This window comes from Gopherus evgoodei, chromosome 1, assembly GCF_007399415.2.
Source record: "Gopherus evgoodei ecotype Sinaloan lineage chromosome 1, rGopEvg1_v1.p, whole genome shotgun sequence".
NCBI classification, from domain to species: Eukaryota; Metazoa; Chordata; order Testudines; family Testudinidae; genus Gopherus; species Gopherus evgoodei.
The window spans coordinates 111,079,038-111,096,740 of NC_044322.1; the positions used below are offsets into that span (position 1 = coordinate 111,079,038).

General features: G+C 43.5%; 1 protein-coding gene across 1 annotated transcript in view; it reads right to left on the bottom strand.

Annotated features, from left to right (window-relative positions):
* The window catches only part of GAS6 (growth arrest specific 6), a 78,933-nt gene that overhangs the window by 23,865 nt on the left and 37,365 nt on the right, over nt 1-17,703 (bottom strand). The window contains exons 7-12 of the mRNA XM_030569122.1: nt 16,632-16,757; nt 15,377-15,498; nt 13,863-13,981; nt 13,261-13,450; nt 3,510-3,674; nt 1,563-1,731 (exon numbers count right to left, since the gene is read on the bottom strand). Coding sequence (XP_030424982.1) covers nt 1,563-1,731; nt 3,510-3,674; nt 13,261-13,450; nt 13,863-13,981; nt 15,377-15,498; nt 16,632-16,757 — 891 coding nt within the window. The remainder of the gene's footprint in view (nt 1-1,562; nt 1,732-3,509; nt 3,675-13,260; nt 13,451-13,862; nt 13,982-15,376; nt 15,499-16,631; nt 16,758-17,703) is intronic.

The following is a 17,703-nucleotide window of genomic DNA, read 5'->3' on the forward strand; positions in this document are numbered from 1 at the left end:
TGTGAGGAGCTGGGAGCAAGAGGCTGTGCTGCTGGAGGACTAAGGAGTACAAGCGTTATCAGACACCAGGAGGAAGGTCCTATGGTGAGGATAAAGAAGGTGTTTGGAGGAGGCCATGGGGAAGTAGCCCAGGGAGTTGTAGCTGTCATAGGAGGTACTATAGACAGTTGCAATCCACAGAGCCCTGGGCTGGAACCCAGAGTAGAGGGTGGGCCCAGGGTTCCCCCCAAACCTCCCCATCAGACACAGGAGAAGTTGACCCAGACTGTGGGGAAGATCACTGAGGTGAGCAAATCTGCCAATAAGCGCAGGACCCACCAAGGTAGAAGAGGAACTTTGTCACAATTGGTATAAGTTGTGTTTACATAGCTGTGGCGGGGCAGCAACTCAGTGGCGTGGCACCTCCTGCTGGTTGTCCTGGTAATTCGCTCTTCCAGCCAGCGTGCCCTCTGCAGGCTGGTGGGGTCTCGTCTGTTGCTGGCCCGTGTCCCTCCTGGACCCTGGTGCCCTTCTACGTCAAGGTTCTGCCCCCAGCAGTAACCCACAATATAGGTCTCCCTTCCCAGGGGAACCCCCAATCCTCTAGCCCCACCTTGCCTCAGTGCCTACTGTCAGTCACCATCTAGCCCCTGCTCACTGGGGCGGACTGCAGTCTATAAACCACTCACCATTGGCAAGGGGGGTTGGACCAGCTGCCTCTGCCTATCTCTGGGCTGCCCTCTGCAACCGCAGTACCTTTTCTGGCCTTCAGCAAGGCCCGCAGCCTGGGGGCTTTCCAGACCAGAGCTCCCCAGCTCCTCTGGCCTTTCCCCAGCCCTGCTCCAGTCTAGGTACCCTGCTCAGCTCCCAGAAGCCAGGTCCCTCCCTCTCAAAAGGCTAGAGAGAGAGAGAGAGAGAGAGAGAGAGAGAGAGAGAGAGAGAGTGTGTGTGTGTCTTCAACCTTCTGGCCCACCACCCTCCTATAAGGGCCAGCTGGGCCCAGATTGCACTGGCTACAGCTGGGGCTGCTTTCCCAACCAGCCCAGCTTTTCCCCCGCCACAACCCTCTCACAGGGCTGGTTTAAGGCCTTCAGGGCAGGAGCAGGGTAACAACCCCACTACAATAGCCTAAGTCATAAATCTAATACACATTACTCTGACAATTTCTTGTTCAAGAGAAGTCAGAGTTACAACAGCAGAGGAGAAGGGTACATACACATCAGAGATAAATGCATTGTAAAAGCCACACAGAGGTAACCTAATCAGAGTTGCCAATATGTTGGGTTCTAGCCAGCATTATTAGATCTTCCTTTTCATTAATCCCAAATTCAGCTTCTCACTACAGCTGCTAGGTTTCTTAATTAGGAAAGAGCTAATTAACCTGCTTTATTTTTTCAGTACACATGATGATTTTTCACCTACCCATGTACATCATTTCAGAGCATATGCATGTGTCTTTAAAAACAAACAAAGGCTTACCTGACAAGTCAGGAATACATACATTTTTACAACCGTTATGTATTCAAATAGAATAGAAGTAAGTATGGACAGCATACTATGACAATGATAAAAAAAGTACTTACTATAATTGAAATTAAATACAGCAAAACCACTGCCAGGATAGAAGGATCCTCGTCCTGCCACTGAGAAGCACTGCATCTTGTCATTCAGCTTTATTGTTTCTTGGATAGTAGTATCTTCACCATTCAACCAGTTCCATCCCCGCATACAACCATCCAGCCGAGGGTTTATCTTGTAAGACAGAGACATAATCTTACCTTGAGTTGCTATTCTGTGTCAAACAGAGAGAGGACTATGGGCACAGAGGGTTCTACAAGATCAAACTATATAATGGTGTGGGGAAAATAATCTCACCACATTTACCAACATGCAGCCACAGCAAAACAGACTTGGGCCCCAATCCTGCAAGGATATCCATACAGGCAGACCTCTGTGCCATACGCACCGATGCTGTGGGTGCTCCAGGGCTGTTCAGCAGGAGGTTCTGGGGGGAGGAGGCGGAGTGAGGGCAAGGTGGATATGGAACAGGGATGGAGCTAGGGTGGGAAGAGGCTGGGTAAGAGTGGGACCTTGGGGAAAGGGGTGGAGTGGATCCTGGGATGGAGTGAGGGGTCGAGCACAGCCAGAAAAATTAGAAAGTCAGTGCCTATGCTCTGGTGCCCATGCAGACCTCCACTGAAGTCTGTAAAGCTCCACTGGGGAGCAGGGGTATGGCTCATGCAGGGACTAAATTTGCCTTTGTAACTGTGTTACCCACTTCTACATGCTGCATATTATTAGTGCCACTTATTTCTAAGAATCCCCTAGAGATTAGCCATGTATAAATCCATGTGAAACTCCTTACAAACAGAGGGCATTTATATGTAACAGATTAGAACACATTTCACCGTAAAAAGCTCACATCACACGTGTTGAACATAATGAGAAATAACCAAGTGGTATGTACTGTGACCAGAGACAGATGTAAAAGACCTATGGCTAAGAGCCAGAAGTTGGGTGCAACCTCACACACACACACACACACCCCTTTAATTCCAGCTTTTATTTATATTTTAAACTCTAGCATTAAAATGTGAGAAAGCAAGTAGACCAAAGGCTCCCTTGAAGCTGATAATTAGTAACAGCATCCACACTCAACAGACAGAGAGAAAGTAAAGTGTCAGATATAGAATAAAAACCCAGGGGTGTCTGGCTCCCAGGCCCATGTTCAGACTACACCTCTAGCTGAAACACATTCAGAGTGGCAATCACCCTGAGCGACTTATCATGGGGAGGAGAGACCTCCTTAGGTTGCTACATTTCCAGTCTTGAGGCCACAGGGTTGTCACCTTATTTAAAAAGGAATTAAAACCCAGCCCCATTGTTCAAGGTGGAAAGTCAGTCAAAAGAGAGGTAGAACAGCAGCAATTTGAACAACAACTCATATAAACCTTCTGGCACTGTTGGTTTACATGGGAATTCTGGCTACATTAATTTAACAGCTTCCAAAATAGTCCCAAGTCTCAATCAAACACATCCAAGGAGCGTCTTGACTTTCATTCCTATAAAAGTATCTATCTTAATTAGAAAAAACGGGAATTGGTTTCTTAGCTGTAACTGACTTTCATGAAGATGGAGCATAGGGGCTAAAAAAAAAAAAAAAAAATACAACAACCTCAAAACAAAAACAAAAACCACATACAAGCCAGTAAAAAGCCTTTTATAGGGTGAGAAACCGCCCATGCTACAGTGCCTGAGGCTCACTACTAAAAATAGATGCTAAAAAGTTAGCAGAAATAGAAGTTTGGCATGATACATATTTCAACATTAAGCACTCTGCTGGTGTATGGAAGGAAAGCTCCTCCCCTCAAAAACATACTGGGCCTGATTTGTGTCTCACTTAGCCTGCTGTAAATCAGTACTTACTCTACTGAGGTCTATAAAGGTAGCCTGTTGTAAGTGAAGCTACCAAAGTCAGGCCCACTACACTCTGTGTACCAACATGACTCAATATTAAAAGCAGTACTCACGGGCTGAATAAGATCTTTACTTTTAAAAGGAATGCCTCCTACTGTTAAGTTCAGCTGATACAGTCCTTTGTCCAAAGTAAACAGATCTCCTGCAACAGCTATTTTCATAACTGCATCCTTGTTGACCTTTATAAACAAACTTCTCTCCAGTTCTTCAACAGAGATCTAAAGAAATAAAATTGTAAATAAGAATATTCAGAGATAGAGAGGTTTAGTATCTGCAAAGTCACGAAGTACAGACACAATTAATGAAATCCTCAAGCTAAGAAAATATTTATTGTGCCGAGCCCATTTCATTAACTTTTTACAATCTATTTTACTTTTTTTAATTTAAAAACACAAAAACACTTGATAACTTGTGCTGTCATAACAGTAGACCCTATCCACCTGTTTTATAACAAAGAAGAAAACCCACATTTGTTTCAAGTTGAAATCAACATTGCAAAAGGCAGAGAACACAGTCTATAATAATATGAGTGGATTAATCATTTAATGTTTACACAGTGTTTTGGAGATGTAACACTAACTGTAACAACAAGTTATTTATTATCCTTCTCCTATTACAGTCAGATGAAAAGAAAAGCTGAAAGGACAGACAAGGGAAGGTTTCTTATTGGACCTGCAATTAATGAATAACACAGATACTTTCAGGTCAGAAATGGGTCCCATCTTAGAGCAGTGACAGTTTAATAAAGAACAAAAGAAGAAAGGTTTCATATCTGAGAGAGTATTTAAAAAGTTGTATATTTATACAGTGTTTCATTCCAAAAGGATACCAAGGAGCTTTACAAACTATGGCTCTGATCCTCCAATGACATATCTCCAGGAAGATCCCTATGTCCATGCAAAACCCAACTGACTTCAGTGGGATGCCAGGTTGGCACAAGGATTTGCCTGCATGCATCTCACTGCAGAATTAAGGCCCACATACATAAGTTACCATTGAAATGCAGCCACCTTCAGAGAGAAAGGGAGGCAATCAGGCACAAAACTGACATGCAACACAGAACAAAAATGGGAGTTGGGGAAAACTGTGGCCAAGGAAACTAGGGCAAATGCTATTCCTTTGAGAAGTGGCATGCGATTTTTAACATCTACTCAGAACAAAAAGGACTTCAGTTATCTCACTTTAAATTCTCATCTAGATGTGTCTCTGACACATCCATACGCACACACTCCTCTTTTAGAAGGCTGAAGGGCTGAGTTGATCCTATTAGGATTTGAACCTGTGGTTCTGACAAATACAGGTGTGTCAAACTTAATGCTTAAGGGTACAATTTTCAGAATTGCCTAAGGGCTAGATTCACAAAGAAACGTAGGTGCACAACTGCCATTTTAGGAGCCTAAGACTCAACATTTAAGCACCAGTTAGATCCTCAAAACTCCTGCTGACCTGCCACCTAATCCTGGAGATATTTAAATTCCCTAGGTGCCCAAGATTCTCCCTGTAAAGTCACCATGGTGCCTAAGTTCCCACTGCTGGCATGCACAAAACTGCCTAAGCCGTGACACTGTTGAGCTGCTCAACACCCTCACTCATACCCAAACCCTGATAGGATTGTCAAACTCAGGATTCCCTGCCTACCTCTGTAACAGGCACCGATCCAGTAGGAGTTCTCAAAGTACACTTACTGGATTTGGCCTGGCAGAAGACAGCCGGGGCAACCATATCAGGAATTCTGGGGGCAGGATATTGTGTCAGAATACCCAGAAGGCCAGTGGTTAGGCCAATCATCTAGGATGTGGGTGACCCATTTTCAAATTCCCACTTGATTTGGAGCAAGGGACTTGAACCCAGGTTGAGTACCCTAATCATCAATATTGTTTGTAAAAAGGTAGTATCTAGAAGCCCCAGGCACGGTACGAACACCGAACCGAAAGATGGTCCCTGCCCCAGACAAGAGACAACAGATGGAAACAAGAGAGATGAGGGTAGTACAAGGAAACAATAAGATAATGTTGATTGGCATGATAGGTTGTGGTATCAGCAGTGCACATGAGCATAATATTCATTGATTCCAAGGCCAGAATGGACCATCCTGATCACCTAGGCTGACCTCCTGTATGGCAAAGGCCCTAGAACTTCCACAAAATAATTCCTAGAGCAGATCTAGGACATCCAATCTGATTTAAAAATGATCAGTGATGGAGCATCCACCACGAACCTTGGTAAATTGTTCCAATGGTTAATTACTCTCATCATTAAAAATGTATGCCTTATTTCAAGTCTGAATTTGCCTAGTTTCATCTGCCCTTCTTAAAACTTTCCTTTCCTGTGATGCTTTGCTCATCAAGCTTTCTGTAGGCATCAGAGCAGAGGAGAGTTTTAAGGAAGTACGTTTTAAGGAGAGGGGGTATTTTGGTGCACTATATATTTAATTTTTATACAGAGTGGAACAGCTCCAAAAGGAGAGATTGAAAGAACTACACCCAGAAATCCAATCGCCCTGTTGTTCAGACACTCACTTGGGACATGGGAGATGCAAATTCAAGCCCCTGCTTCAAATCAGGCAGAACAGGGATCTGAAAACAGGTCTCCCACATCCCAGGTGAGTGCTGTAACCACTGTGCTATTGGCCGTAATGGCGGTGGGGAGGACGGGCTAAATCTCATTTTCAAAAGTGATGCAGACACTTAGGAACCTAAATCCCACTAGAGGTTGGCTCCTAAGTGCCTAAATCACTTCTGCAACTGGCATTTAGGCTCTAATTCACATAGGCTCAGGTCTTCAAAGATGTTTAGACAGCTAACTCCACTGAAGTCAGTGGAAGTTAGGTGCCTAAATACCTTTGAGGAACAGCATCTTAGGTACTTTTGAAAGTTTACTGATGGAACCTTTATTCCATCCCACCTTTTGCAGGGATTCCAGGAGCACTTGTGGAATGAGACTTGATGCCAGAACTGTGGAGAGGAAAACAGCCTCCAGTGCTAGTGTGGACATGCAGGGCCTCCATAATGATGGCCTTAACCCAGCCATTTCCTAGACTGAAACCTGGCAGATCTTGGGGTCAGGGAAGCTTCTTTGGCAGCGAAGCTGATAAACCCAGACCCAGGGTAGAATACAGAGGGGGAATGCCATGGAGTCCTTACACAGACTTTTCCATGCAGTGGCAAGATCTAAAGTCTAAGCAGTTTCCAACTCGCAGTTGCTGGCACTCCTGTTTTCCATGTTTCTCCCTCCTGTTGGATATCTATGTTCTGGATTACTATTATACATCTGTGGAAAAACTAACTTGCATTGCACCTCAATTTGTTATTTTTTCCCCATATTTCTAGTAGCTCCAGGTTCCTTGGCATTCACATTCCTCACTGGTTATTACAAATCTACCAGTTTAGTATTACTTGCAAATTTCATTTCAGATACTGTTTGCCCCCACTTCCAGGTCTGTAATAGAGATATTAGTAATACCAGACACCACAGTGATCCCTGCAGGTCCCACTACACCCCTTTGCACAGCTTAATATACTACTCTTTATTCACTATTCTCAGGTCCTGCAGCCAGTTTCCAATTTATATGCTAGCATTCATATTCAAGCCATTTTGAATTGATTTGCTGAGTAGGAGTTTGTGATATTTTACGAAATGTATAACTAAAATCCAAATGCATTATGTAACAACTAGTGCATGCTCTTTGGTCACTAATCTGTCTATCTCTATATTAAAAAGGGAGCAATAAGATTTGCCTACCCAACTTGTTCTTTGCACAGGTAAATGCCAATTACTAAAGGAGATATTCAAAACCTTCACGACTGGCGTTTCACATAAATGAATTGGGGGTACTTTTATGAGCTTTAGATTCAAATTTTTGATGATAAATCTGGTGATTAGGGTGCCAGCCCAGAATTCTAGAGAAATAGGTTCAATTCTTTGCCACAGACTTCCTGTTGGACCATGAGTAGGTCAGTCCCGTAGCCCCACCTTGCCTTGGTTTCCAATCTGTAAAACAGGGTTAATAGTATTCCCCTATTCTCACGGGGTGTTGTGAGAGTAAACACTTTAAAGATTGTGTGGTATTCAGATTCTAAAGTAGTAGGGCTACATAAAGTACCTTAGATAGAGTTAACCTGTTCATGGTTCAGTTATGCATTTACCCTGTAGTTCCTATTGAAATCAATGAAGAAATCTGCCTAATACTTGGAGGCACAATATGTCCCTTGGCGATTTTTTCTCTTAGATATTTGAGCATTTCACTAGGAATTGAGTTTGGATCTTCCAGATGAATGGTTTCAGGATAATCTCACAATCCTTTTTATTTTTTCAAAATGGTGGCATATTTGCTTTTTTTCCAAACCCTCCAGTATTTCCCTTAGTTCTTCATGACTTTTCAATATAAATTGTCAGCAGTTTTGTACATCTATTGGCTAATCCCTTTAACACATCCTAGGATGTATGTCACCCAGGACCACTGATTTGTACACATTCAAACTGGCTAATATCTACTTTACACAGTCATTGTAAACATTTACCTAACAGCCCCACCCACCATGGCCACTGAGGATCCTATCTGCAGTAGAACCATAGTAACTCTTCTGGGTAGGGCAGGGCAACGCATATGTGCTGGAACCAGGTGTGTGGGAGATGCTGCCACATCTCCTGGCTTGAAGGGATTTCCATTATGTCCAGAATTTACAGTTTGGTTCAATAGCTTTCAGCACCCCCACTATACAAATTGTTCCAGTATTCCTGGGTGATAGGGTCAAGGTCTGTGGCTACTACTGAGGCCTGGTCTACACTACGCATTTAAACCGATTTTAGCAGCGTTAAACCAATTTAACGCTGTACCCGTCCACACTACGGGGCTCTTTATATCAATATAAAGGGCTCTTTAAATCGGTTTCTGTACTCCTCCCCGACGAGAGGAGTAGCGCTAAAATCGGTATTACCATATCGGATTATTGTTAGTGTGGCCGCAAATTGACGGTATTGGCCTCCGGGCGGTATCCCACAGTGCACCACCATGACCGCTCTGGACAGCAATCTCAGCTCGGATGCAGTGGCCAGGTAAACAGGAAAAGCCCTGCGAAATTTTGATTTTCATTTCCTGTTTGCCCAGCATGGAGCTCTGATCAGCACGGGTGGCAATGCAGTCCCAAATCCAAAAAGAGCTCCAGCATGGACCATACAGGAGATACTGAATCTGATTGCTGTATGGGGAGACAAATCTGTTCTATCAAAGCTCCATTACAGAAGACGAAATGCCAGAGCGTTTGAAAAAAAAAAATCTACAGGCTACACAGTGCTGCGTGACAAGCGTAACGGGAAGCCAGAGACTCAAACGGACGCTCATGGAGGGAGGGACGGGGTACTGAGGACTCCAGCTATCCCACAGTCCCCAGCAGTCTCCGAAAAGTATTTGCATTCTTGGCTGAGCTCCCAGTGCCTGTAGGTTCAAACACATTGTTCGGCGTGGTTCAGGGAATAGCTCATCAATTTACTCACCCCCCTACACACACGTGAAAGAAAAGGGAAAGAAATCATTTCTTCTTTCAATGTCACCCTATGTCTTCTGAATGCTGCTGGTAGACGCGATGCTGCAGCAGTGAAGAGCAGTATCCGCTCCTCGCCCCTCTCTGGTGGCAGACGGTGCAGTAGGATTGGTAACTGTCCTTCTTATCAACCCATGAGTGTTCCTGGCTGGCTTTAGGTGAGGCTGGCTGGGGGCACCTGGGTGAAAATAGGAATGACTCCCAGTCATTCCCAGTAGATGGTACAGAACGGCTGTAACTGTCTTCATCATAGCAACTGGGGGCTGAGCTTCAATCAGCCCCCTCCCTTTCATGTGAAAAGAAAAGATTCTGTACTGCCTGGACTGTCATAGCAGTGGGATGCTGGGCTCCTCTCCCCTGCACTGCTTAATGTCCTGCCTGGACTATCATAGCACCTGGAGGCTGCCTCCCCCTCATTTTATCTCACTAACAAGTCACTGTTTCTTATTCCTGTATTCTTTATTACTTCATGACACAAATGGGGGGGACACTGCCACGGTAGCCCAGGAAGGTTGGGGGAGAAGGAAAGCAACGGGTGGGGTTGTTGCAGAGGCACCCCCCGTGAATGGCATGTAGCTCATCATTTCTGCGGGATCTGACACAGACCAGCTGAACTCTCTGATACACTGGTTCTCTAGTACACTTGCCCCATATTCTAGGCAGGACTGACTATTTTTAGAAACCATAAAGGAGGGATTGACTCGGGGAGTCATTCCCAGTTTTGCTTTTGCTCCCCCGGCCGATCTCAGCCAGGGGCACCCATGATAGCAGCAGACAGCACAGAAGGACAGATAACTGTCATCTCATTGCCAAATTACCCCAGCAGCAGACGGTACAGAACAACTGGTAACCATCTCTGCTATCATGCAAAAGCAAATGAATGCTGCTTGTAGCGCTGGAGTATCGCCTCTGTCCGCAGCATCCAGTACACATACGGTGACAGTAAAAAAAAAGGTGAACGGGCTCCATGGTTGCCGTGCTATGGCTTCTGCCAGGGCAATCCAGGGAAAAAGGGCACAAAATGATTGTCTGCTGTTGCTTTCCCGGAGGAAGGAATGACTGACGACATTTACCCAGAACCACCCGCGACAATGATTTTTGCCCCATCAGCCACTTGGATCTCAACCCAGAATTCTAAGGGGCGGGGGAGACTGCGGGAACTATGGGATAGCTATGGAATAGCTACCCACAGTGCAACGCTCCAGAAATCGACGCTAGCCTCGGACCACGGACACACACCGCCGAATTAATGTGCTTAGTGTGGCTGCGTGCACTTGACTTTATACAATCTGTTTTATAAAACCGGTTTATGTAAAATCGGAATAATCCCGTAGTGTAGACGTACCCTGAGACCTGAGCCTACAGTGCCCTATTGTATGTGTCAGGAGTATGATTGTCTCAGTCTATTTTCCAAAGGACTAGCGTACAAGTATGCACAAAAAAAAGTCACCACAGTATTTTGCACCAGTTAGCACCCTTACTGGCAGTACAGACACTCCCCGATTTACGCAAGAGTCCTGTTCCAGAATGCCTTGCATAACTTGAATTTTGCTTAAGTCGGGAATGTATACCCAAACATTATGCAAAAAAAGCCAACCAAAAAAACTTTCTATCTTACAGAACTTTTTCCGTAACTGCGGATTTGTGTAAGTCGGGTTTGCGTAACCCGAGGAACGTCCATAACCTCATTGAGAGCCTAGGAAAGGAGGCTGAACTATCCTCTCACCCACAGAGATGGCCTCTCCATGAGAGGATTGCATAGCACTAAGGAAAAAATTGCTATACCCATGCCCATGTTGTGCTTCCTCTAAGGATAGAGAACTGCAAGCTCCAGGGCTGCCAATACAAGATCTTTTATAAGTAGTAAACTCTCATTAAAAGATTTTTTTTATTTTTAGTTATATTTTATTTTTTTAAAAAACCCTACCCAGCCACCCATGGTTATTAAAAAGCCTGTGGAAACTTTTAAAAGAGAAGAACTGCTAATCCCAGCGCCCTTCACAGATTCCAATTTAGGCAATCACATTCTGCCCACCTAACATCCCTCCCCACCTTGCAGTTTCAATGGATGTGGTGTTCCTGGCATCTGGCCCTAAAATGTGCCTGGACTCAATAAATACTGGCTGCATTCCACCACAAAGGTGAAATGCCACTCCTACCTACCGGGAGTGCTGTAAGAGTTAATTAGCTAATGGCTGTAACATGCATTGAGATCTTTAGATGGCAAATGCTAATTGTGAAGTGCTCCTATTAAACATCACCACAAAGGAAAGGAGGTTTGCTTTGTAATTGGATGGTCCATTCATACACCCAGCCACCCTGTCTGTTCTTTACTAGAAAGTGAGCACACAGGCTCGAACAGACTAAAAGGCACAGAGGTGGGTTAGAAATAGTGCTAGGCAAATTTTTTGGATAAATATTTTATTCACCAAAAGATGCAGTTTGAGTCAGTAAAAAACTATTTGCAAATTTGTGTTGTTTTCAACCTATTGCTTCAGTCAAACCTAATAATAATTATAAATCAGCAGTCTGTCTCTCTTTCTGGCCCAACCATTATTTAATTCTTTTAAACAAAAAGTGGAACAGCTTCAAAAGGAGAGAGAGCCCCACACCAAAAGAGCTTAGACCTAGTACTCAGAAACCTCACTAAAGTTCAAGTCCTTGCTCCAATGACTATTCAGTTATACATCATGGAACAGGTTCAACAGCAGAGATTGAGGGTTCCTTGCCCTAGAATACTCCATAGCCCAACGGCTAAGGAACTCTTCTGGAGAGGTGGGGAAGCCAAGTTCAAATCTCTTCTCCCCATTAGGCAAAGGTGAACCTAAGTCTCCCACATCGCACGTGAGTGCCCAAAGGTTACTTAAGAACAAAACACTCTGTTTGATCCAAACTGAAATATTTGTCCATTTCTTTGATGTGCCATATATTTTTTTTGAATTTATAGTTCTAGTTCAAACCAAATCGACTTTTTTCCCCAATTTTTCAGAACTGACAGTGAACCAAAAAAATCAGCTCTTCATCCAGCTCTAGTTAGAAAGCCAAAAAATAAGCTACATTAACAACTGTTTAACCTTCAGCCCTAACAATCAGCAGTGCATTTTGGTGATTTTTTTTAAACTGATTTTTCCCAATGCTTGTAACAAACATTAAAAACAGCACACAATGCCCATTTTTCTTTGAATTGCAAAAACAAAAAGAGAGGTGCATGTATTCTCTGCCACCACAAATTCACGTGCCACTTTATTTTGTATCATGCGTAAATAACTTCCTTGGTTTAAAACACCAGTTCTTAACATTGGTCTATCCTTTCACATATTTTTAGCATATCGTTGCCAAAGTAAGAGCATCTACCAAGGCAGGTTCTGTAGAACTTTTGGCCTAACAATCTTGACAAAAATCTTAACATCTATACAAGAGGAAACTATCCTCCAAGAGATAGAATATTCACTTGTCTCTGATCATACTGCTTGTTTATAAACTGTTCTCTGTCCCTTTGTCTGCTGAAGAGGAAATAGTAAGACTATTATTATCATCAGTATTACACTACCACTTGGAGACTCCAGTGAGGATTGAGATCCCACTGGGCTAGGCACTGTACAAACTCAGGGCTTGATTTTGCACTCACTGAAGCCCATGGCAAAGCACCCAGTGACTTTAATGATATTGGATAAATGCCGAAGGGTATGGCTACACTGCAATTAAGACACCTGCGGCTGGCCCATGTGGAAGGGTCCCATATATATGTTTTATTTAGGTTTCATAAATGTAAAATAAGGATTTTGTGGGCGAAGAAGATATGTAGGGTTTTAAGCAATAGGGGAAGAAAGGACTGTTGGTGCTGGGACCCAGGGGCAAAGATGGAAAATAAGGGGAAGGAAAGTAAAAAAGGGGAAATGATTTGGGAAGGGTGAGAGAAGCAGGATGGCCAGGGAGCATGAAGATGGACTGCTGAAGCGCTGCAGTGGTAAGAGGGATGGGATGCAAGGAAGCCAGCAACCAAGGGGAATGAGAAAATAAGGGTAAAAAAAAATCCAAAGTACAAGTTTCAGAGCTGAGTGAAAGATAAAGTCAAGAGGCAGTGCTGCAAAGGCTCCTCCCAGCAGCTATTCACCATGTGGAAAGATGGAGGGGAGACCCCTGGGCAGGCGTCTCTATAGCTGGTGGAACATTTGAGATGGAATTTGGAGAACAGATTTTAGAAGCAGCCCAAGAATCAAACAATGTGACAGTAATATCCATGAAATAAGCAGTTTATACTCACTGTTTGCCACATGCCATGGTTGATAACTGGCCCACTGCTGGTCACACGGCCTATTCCATTGTACTTCAACTGCAATTCTAACCGTCCGTTGCGCAAAGCTAAGACTATCCATGTGCTGTCTTGATGGCCTCCAGCAAAGAAAAGGACACCTTCAGGATCAAAGGTTCTAAAGTCGAATTCAGCCACAAGTCTGACCACATGGGTGTCAAGAAACAAATTAGTTATGCAGAATTCAAAAAACCACTGTGCGCTTTCCATACAGAGAGCATCAGTTCAGACAGTTAAGAACCAAGTATTAAAAAGGATTAGCTTTTAACTCATTTCTAAAAGACTAAACTAGGTGGAGGATATATTATGAAAATAGTAGTAGAGAACACACTGTCACATTTCAGAGATTATCAAATTCTCTGGAGCAAGGACTCCCTTCTTGGTAACTTGTCTGTACAGTGCTTCGTACAGTAGGGGTCTGATCCTTGATCAGGGTTCCCAGGTGTACCATAATACATACAAACAAATAATTTTAGTTTCAAGTGGTTTTTTAATTCCATACATGTACTGAAGTGACACACAACATTCAGCTGCAGTTCTAAAAGCACTCTCACCTTGTGGGCTGTTTCCTTTTAAAGCGTAGTCTGATAATAGGTGTACCACTGAACATTCTCCCCAGATACAGAGATTTAACACTTTTCGCAACAGCAAAAGACACACAAGGTATAATATCCTATAATCGAAACATTTGTAGACTAATTATTTGCTCATACATTAACGAAAGAAGATGACAATCAAATGAAATTTCCTTTCCTATTTTCAAATCTCAAAACACATGACATGGATACAGTTGATCAATTATTACATAACTGTTGATAAGCTCTAAGACTACAGTACTGTAATTTTAGTAATGAGTTCATTTCCCCCTGCTTCCCGACAGCATATTTTTCTATAGCAAAAATAATTAAATTTACACATTAAAGAACAATTTCCATTGTAATCCACATCCTCAGAAAGAAGTCCTCTATAAAAACTTGCTAATGGATGCCTTTGCATTCACGCAAAGTATCAGAGACTCCTGCCTGCCTCAGCCAAAGGGAAAAATAAGAGATCGTGGCACACAACAAAAAGTGAAAGCACTACCCTGTAACTTGGGCCAAGCCATTAGATTTCTACACCGTCCTCAGTGATTCTAATTCAGAAATGCTTCTGCAGACAGATGTAAATTACAGCTAAGCAGAGGACACATGATGCTTCCACTGCCATCCACTTTGTGGAATGGGGCAACAGATGCTTAGCCAGTGGGATCCTAGGAAGATAAGTCTTGAATAAGCTATTCCCTCATCACTTTAACAAGACCCCTTTCATAGCGGGGTGGAGGAGTCAGAACACCAGCGTCTTATGGCAGAGGTGGGCAAATTATGACCCGTGGGACCATCCTGCCCAGCTTTTGAGCCCCTGGCCCCTCCCCTGCTGTCTCTCCTTCCCCCACAGCCATGCCGCCGCACAGCTGGCTCCAGCCAGGCGGCGCAGCTACCTGTCCTGCCATTCCAAGTGGCACTTTAAGGGGACGGGAAGCAGGGGGCTGGATAAGGGGCAGGGGGTGGTCAGGGGACAAGGAGCAGGGGAGGTTAGATGGGTCAAGGGTTCTGAGGGGGACAGTCAGGGGAGAGGGAGCAGCTGGATAGGCATGGGAGTCCCAGAGGAGCTGTCAGGAGACAAGGGTGTGGATAGGAGTCGGGGGACAGGGTGCGGGGGACGGGTTGGATAGAGGGTGGGGTCCCAGAGGGGTGGTTAGAGACAGGAGGTCCAGGAAGGGGGCGGTCAGGGTTGGATGGATCAGGGGTTCTGAGGGGGACAGTCAGGGGCGGGAAATGGGAGGGGGCGGATAAGGGGCAGAGGCCAAGCTGTTTGGGGAGGCACAGCCTTCCCTACCCCGGCCCTCCATACAGCTTCGTAACCCCAACGTGGCCCTCGGGCCAAAAGGTTTGCCCACCCGTTTTATGGTATCTGCTACCCAACTCAGGTAAACCTGGACAGCTGGACTCACCCCTCTGAGTTATTTCATCCAAGCATAATTATTTCAAAGCTTTTTGTTTTTCAGTTACCGAAATGAAAAAGAACATACCTCACAGGTGTTCATGTCCTGGGAAAGCTTAACTCTCCCTTTGCCATCACAGTGACAGGTGTAACTCCCTGGTGAATTGACACACGTTTGCTCACAGAGTTTCTCTTCACATTCATTCACATCTATACACCACCAGCGAAAAGAAAGGGGGGACAATGAAAAATACTAATGAATTTTTTAAGCAAATGGTCTACAAACCGTATAATATCTTTACTCTTCTATAGTGCCCTTAATTTGATGATCTTAAAGTGCTTAACACTCAGTAATTATCCATCAATACCCCTCCAAGGTAAAGAACAATTATCATCATCCCCATTTTACAGGTAAGGAATCTGATTTAAAATAAGTTCTGGCTGCCCAAAGTTACATAGTGAGTCATGGGAAGGCTGAGAACAGAACCCTAACTCCTGGTCTGACCTGGTCTCCTGATTCATAAGCCCTGTGCTCTAACTGCTAGACAATGCTTCCTCATGAGGCCCATTCTGGTACTCTTGCACTGAGTAGATCTTACTTGTTTTGATAGCCCAGCTGTGGTCAGCATGACTACTTGCATAATTGCTACTCAGTATAATGACAGCAAAATCGGGTCCTTAAACAGCAAGGAGCTGACAAGACTAATGAGATGTCTCCATTATTTTCTTTCCTCCTTTTGCGTCTTCTCATTCACTTCAGAGAACTCGGGCGGGGGGGGAGGAGGAGGCGGGCGTCGTCACGTTTGTTGCCCAAGGATATTAAAAAAAAAAAAAAAAAAAAAAAAAAAAAAAAAAGCCCTCACACTCTGTAAAGGCTCGTGTGAAATTAATATCCTTAAGCTACTCAGGCTTAAGGCTGGAGGCAACACTGGTCCTGGAACACTTACAGAGCTGTACATGATGCTATTTACACAGGACTCCTAGCGCAGCTAAATACTGAAAGAGATTTTTAAACAACAACAACTGCTTTGTAGTGTTCTGCCACCACATATGGAGACAACACTATGAGCAGATTTGTCTGGATCCCAATCAGATCACAGCCTGTCAGTACAAGAAGTCTCAGTCTGTTTTTTATAGTCTTATTCAAGTCATCAACGATGACTGAAAACTTGACATAGTTGCTCACAGGAACTGAAAGGCAACCGACCTACAGTTGTTAAATGAACTAAAAAACAAAGGAAGATTAATAAAATGTACTGTACAATCCCACAGGGCTTTACATTGTCACAGAACTTCATAAAAATGTTATCATGGAATTAATCCCATTATTTCCATGCACTTACCTAGACAAGACTTGCTTAAGTTATCATATCTGTAGCCTGTATCACACAGACATGCATACGAGCTTATTAAATTTTTACAACGAGCTTCTCCACAGATGCCTATTGATACTGTGCATTCATCTATGTCTGCAAAACAAAACAGTCAAACACACAGGGTTATTTCACATCAGTATCATTTCAATGTCTGCAAGTTTTGAGTACGGCAGTGGTCAATTTTCTTCTCAGTTATTTAGGTAATTGAGAAGTTTGCTAATAACCTTGAGAATTTGTCTACAGTGTTGGTCTGATAAATATTAAAGCTGTTCAGTGCCAGTAAGGAAGTGAGTACAGGCTTCCCAAGAACAGCTGGTGGTTTCTCTTCAAGCCACTGGCAATCTTTGGAAGAGGAATGCAAAGTGAGCCAGAGGGAAAACACTGAGAAAATAGACCCAGTTGCCAAGTTTGACAGGGTTACAAACTGTGGAACAATAAAGAGCACACAGTCAGGAAGCAGAGGGTCAGTTTTATTTTTGGTGAAACAAATACAGATTTGAAATCCAAAATCAAGGAAATGTTATTTTAATAAACAGATTTCTCCTCTCCCCTGCTCTCTTAACATACAGTTTCATAAAATGCATGTAATTTTTTAAAATTCTCAGCCTCTAACCATTTGTAATTCAAATTTCAATTACTTTATAAAATCCTCACATCTTTCAAACACCATCTCTCAAATTTCACCTAAAGCATATCATTTTAAATGTAAGATACCTGTGGCATGCATATAATAATAATAATAATTATTATTATTATTATTAAACATCTGTCTTTAATGGCAAGTTTTTTTGTTCTATTGTCTCATGTTGGACTAATAAACCTACACTAAACAGAACATTTTCTTATAGACAAAAGGCAAACTTCACAGCTGGAATAATGGGTACAACTCAAAGTCAATGTGTCCCTTTGCACTATTCTGAATTAGGCCCAAAGGAGTGCATGTCTATAATCTAATCACCAAATTAGGTATCAGATTAAGAGTACTGGGGGGTTCTGCTAAAGGGAGGCATACTCCCCTTAGGTCTAGATGGGGGAAAAA